General features: G+C 35.2%; 1 protein-coding gene across 1 annotated transcript; it reads right to left on the reverse strand.

The window, feature by feature from the left end:
* Positions 1-175: 175 nt before the first annotated feature.
* LOC107102382 (COMM domain-containing protein 5-like) lies at positions 176-867 on the reverse strand. Its single transcript, XM_015401670.1, has 2 exons — positions 619-867; positions 176-458 (listed from the first exon to the last, which is right to left on the reverse strand). The coding sequence occupies exons 1-2, from the start codon at positions 737-739 to the stop codon at positions 202-204; spliced, it is 378 nt and encodes a 125-aa protein (XP_015257156.1). The 5' UTR covers positions 740-867; the 3' UTR covers positions 176-201.
* Positions 868-4,999: the final 4,132 nt, after the last annotated feature.

A 4,999-nucleotide genomic window follows, 5' to 3' on the forward strand; every position in this document is an offset into this window, starting at 1 on the left:
TTTTTTTTTTTTTTTTTTTTTTTTTTTTTTTTTTTTTTTTTTTTTTTTTTTTTTTTTCACCCAGGAAGCTTTTTCAAATAAAAAAATTCCATTTTTGAATTGAAAAAGCTTCCTGGATGGGAAGCAAAACATCTTCAAACTTGGAAACAAAGTCCAATGGATTGTTTTTACCTGTTTTTGGAGTGACTATGACCTGGACGACTAAGAATCCTCACCAAAAAACAGATATAAACTTGTTTTCTGTGACTGAATTGAAAGCACAGCAGCTCCATCTGCCTGCCTCAGAGGAACACTCACCTCCTGTTTGAGTGAGGACGCTGGGAGGCGGATGGCCTCTGAAAGCACCCTGTGCATCCCAGCGATGATGTGACTGAGCCTCTCCTGTGGGATGACACTGCTTTCAGCGATCGACTTCATGATCTCCCTGCAGTCTTTTCCCTCCAGTGCACTGACCACAGCTGCACAGAGAACAACACGAAGCTGATCTTTTCTTTTGTAAATAGAAATTACAAACTCACTTGTTTATTTTGCAAGATATATTAACATAGCTGCGTAAAAGTAGCCCAAAGATCATTTTGTAAAACAAATTATGTTGTTTTTTTATTGTATTGTATTTACCTTTGAGAAGTTTTCTAAACAACTCTTGATCCACATCCTTCAGATTTTTCGACATCGACTCTATTTCTGGTGGTATTCTGCCCCCCAAGAAGCTAGTGTCTTTTACGTTGCTTAAAGACATGGCTAAATGAGTCGCTATCGGAGAAAAAATGCACAAAAGAGGCAAGATTGAAGGAAAAGAGAGTGATTGTTTTCATTGACGTGAGAACTTCCGACTTCAGGTCACATGACATGTGACGGATGGCAGTTCTTTTCGCGTTGTCTAGAGTCTCGCGAGAACAGCTTAGTTCGTCAGAAAAGAAAGGATTAGCAAATGGAGGCTGTAGCCATGGTCGCTGTGTGAAAACTAAAGGTTTGTGCGCTGATGTTCGCTTTAGTTTTTACTTGAAACGTTTTCTTTTGTTACTTTTTAAAATATTTTTCATCATAAAAGTTTTTTAGCTACCGCTGTGTCGTTTGGTTACCGTTAGGTGAACAGTTGTTTCACTAGCATCCAGCTAGCGGTATTAGCTAATGTTATTGTTGTCACAGGCTAACGCTGTTTATCCTTAATGGTTCTAAACTGTGATTAATTTGCCTATATAACTGTACTAACACGCCTTGTATTCACAGTATATTTAACGGATGTGTTATTTGGTGATTGCTAATTCAGCGATTTCCTGGCATCTCATTTCCAGTTTACTTGTTTTCAGTAATTATTTACCCCATTATATATAGATAAGTTGTTGATAATTTGACATGTAGGTGTTAATTTTTATCGATATTGTAAATTTTGTTCATAGCTTTATTTCTAAAGTTTAATTCGTCGTATTCTCTTTAATATTAAGAACCCGATTATTTTCCATTGGTTCAGTTTGTTTTTAACCAATGTATTTCTCTACTTTTTTTTTAAGTGATAAGATTTTTAAATTGCAGGTTAAGTTTAATTTTGTAGACGTATTTGCTTGTTGTTACTCAGGCACACGAATCGATACTCTTGCAGAGGTGTCGATGCATCGGCTCTTGGATCGATGCATCAATAAAAAAAAGATAGATATTTACACCCCTAAATAATAATTAATTAAAAGCAAATATTTAATGAAACAAAATGGGTGCATTGAAATGTTAAAGTTAGAAATGTTCTCAACAGACTTGTTTTCCTTGTCAGTGTCCATTAGGACTGATACTTTGATACTAGTATAAAGATGTGCTGCAGGTCTTTTTAACATTAAAATGAAAAAAATAAATGCATTACAAGAATATCCTATTTTGGTGTCAATGCCTTAATAATAGTCAAAGTATGGCAAATACTAAGCAGGAAAACATGCATCCTTTAGCTGTATTTTTATTATGAGATGTGAGTCCTAAGTTGTGATGCATTTTGAATCAAATGAAAATTTAAAATCTTTTTCAGCATTTTACCAGATGATAATTTTACCGCCAGATGGCAGTAATTCTCACACAATGTCCCTTTAAAACAAGATTATAATCCTTACCTGAGTTCTCTCAGACCTTCCTTAAAGATCTAAACTAAAATGATAAGTTTAGGTTTTTTTAACATTGGAAGGCTCAAATAAAAATGTTTAAAATCTTTTTCAGCATTTTGCCCAATGATTACCTATCATTTTTTTTATCCCAGGTTAATGCGCTACACGTGCTAACACATTGATGCTTCCCAAAAAATGACTTAAAGCTGTAAAATTGCTGTGGTTTCAATCAGTCATTCGCTGTTCTAATGGTTCCTTCCCATTGGTTGTTATAGTTATTTAGACTATTTGCAGATTTTGAGGGATCTTTTTAATGTTCCCTGCTTATTTCGTTTCTAGCAGCTATAATGATCAGGCAGTTATTCCAAAAAAAGAAAATTAAAGACAATTCGCTGGACTTTGTTTTCACGTTTGAAGTCATTTAGCTTCCTAGCCAGGAAGCTTTTTCAATTAAAAATGCCAGGAATAGCGTTGATTTTTAGGTTTTTCTTTGTTTTGTTTTTTTAGATTTTGGTATTCTCCTGACATCTTGAATTGAAAAAGCAAAATGTCTTCAAACTTGGAAAATATTTCAAGTTGATTGTTTTTAATTTTCTTTTTTGGAATGACTATGACCTGCATGATTGAGAACCTTCACCAGCAATATACAGAAATGTTTGTTGCTCCATGTCAGTCACTAAATGTAACAGAAATTCACCATTTAAAGAAACAAACAAATGCTGAATCTCTGAGTCTAGGCTTTAGCTTTGAAGCCAACAATAAATAGATAATGAGGCTATCCCTGTTTAGGATTATAAGCTAGACTTTAAGTTGTTTTTCTTTAATATCTAAAACAAAGTGGGGGGGGGGGGTCACTTTTCTGGTCACTTTAGTTTATTCTTTGTCAGTATTTAATAACATAACTCAGGTCTCTTAAGTTATTTTTCTTTAAAACAATTCTGTTATGGTTAAAAAAGTTGATTAAATAAAGATTTAATTGGAAGTCTGTGTTTGTGTTCTTTATTAAAATTAAATCATTTAGCAATATTATAAAAGTCCAGGCAGAGCTGCACATAAAATATGGTTTCAAATCTTTTCAATAATTATCGATATCGATCAATATGCATTTTTTTTATCGATAAGCTTTTTTCTTTTTTTCTTGAACATCAATTTTAAAGGCTTTCCACTAATTTTTTTATTTGATTTGGGTCCATATTTTGGGCAGTTTCAATACATCACCACAGATTTGGCAGCATCTACTCCAAATCTATCAATATTTTTCCCACTGTGGGATAATAAATAGATTTTCTATTCTATCTTTCTATTCTAATAGATATGCAGTATCAATATTACATTACATTAAGTACCCTGCATTTAGGCTCTTTGAGCCAGTTGTATATTTGGTGATGCCTGATGTTCAATGCAAAAAAAAAAATGAGATTTTACCAAAAAATGGTATTTTCTGGTAAAATCTCTTAGAAAGTATAACTTAATTTTTTCAAAACCACCTGACTGATCCTTTAATGAAACCATAGAGTTGAAATGAAAATCGGTTTTGTTTTGCAGCAGCTGGATGAATTATTCACTATGTTGGACTTGCAATGAAACCAAAACAGAAAGATATCAGCAATGTTTTCTAAAGTATTAGTTTTCTTTTTCATCATCACAAAAGACACCAACATCAAGCAGCCCTAATCACAACCTTGTTGTTCTGGTGGAAGGTAAACCACCCTATGATTAATGCTTTCTATCAGTATTTAGCTCCATTCGTCACGGCGTGATGCTGCCATGTAGCATGACAAAACGTTGATTCGTTTGCACTCACCTCCCAGGAAAAGTCACTAGCCATTGCGTTTTCTTTCGTCGTCACCTCCCCCTCATACGGTCCAAAATGCATTCCTGGAGAGAGTGCTGGTCCTTGATTTATCACCCCTACCCCTGCACAGGGAATGCTAGATCTGCCGATCATCAGGCCAAAGGGTAATGTGAGTAGAGCTCGCTGTGGTACCCCCATGATTGTAGGGAAATCAAGAACAAATGATGGACCATTAATCTGATCAGGGTTAGTCTGATCCTGAAACAGAGGCAGACATTCCTCGCAACCTAGAAATGTAAGAAAAAGAAAAACAGGGAGTTAAAGTCAGGCTTTTTGGTGTGGCTAAAATCTAAACAAAAAATGTCATTGAATGAATACCAGTATCACTTACAGAAGAACCGTATAAAAGATTATTACAGCATGCAAATAAAATAACCGGGTTATCATCCAAAGCTGGTATGGTTATGGATGATAACCTAGGCCAACTTGTGCAACACAAGGTTCAACAGCTCTATTACATAACTGTTCATTATAAAAGGAAAGAATGAGAAAATAAGTTTATGTGTGTGTTTTTATTACATGGTGGGGACAGTTTTCAATAAATCTTAGCATGTTGTGGGGACCAAGTGCTGTAGTGGGGACCAATGTCTGGTCCCCATGGGTACAAATGTTGTTTTAGGCTTAGGTGTAAAGAGCAGATTATACTTCTGCAGCCGCACACATCAAATGTGGCTTGGGTCTGGTTGCGAACCAGTTTTGCTGGTATGCCTCTGCACCGTCGGTCTGGAATTTCAATGGATGCACAGCAGGTTTCTGCCAAAGTGCAAGGGGGAGCTTATTGGAGAACTTGTGAGAACTTTGGCGGATGGTCACTTAGGGCTGGGCGATATAGAAAAAAAAGCTTATCGATAAAAAAAATGCATATTGATCGATATCGATAATTATTGAAAAGATTTTAAATTATTTTATGTGCAGCTCTGCCTGGACGTTTTATAATATTGCTAAATGATTTAATTTTAATAAAGAACACAAACACAGACTTTGAATTAACCTCTCATCCATACGAAGCCGGCGTTTCGGGGGTCTGTAAACGATCTTTTTTTTACTAAGCCTTCAGAGT

This window comes from Cyprinodon variegatus, unplaced genomic scaffold (assembly GCF_000732505.1).
Source record: "Cyprinodon variegatus isolate N-32 unplaced genomic scaffold, C_variegatus-1.0 Scaffold1245, whole genome shotgun sequence".
Taxonomy (NCBI): Eukaryota; Metazoa; Chordata; class Actinopteri; order Cyprinodontiformes; family Cyprinodontidae; genus Cyprinodon; species Cyprinodon variegatus.

Bases quoted from the DNA above. Each gene is read 5' to 3' on its own strand.
- LOC107102382 (XM_015401670.1), bottom strand. From the start codon at position 739: ATGTCTTTAAGCAACGTAAAAGACACTAGCTTCTTGGGGGGCAGAATA. The intron at 459-618 runs GTAAATACAATA...TTCTCTGTGCAG, and splicing joins GTTTAGAAAACTTCTCAAAG to CTGTGGTCAGTGCACTGGAG.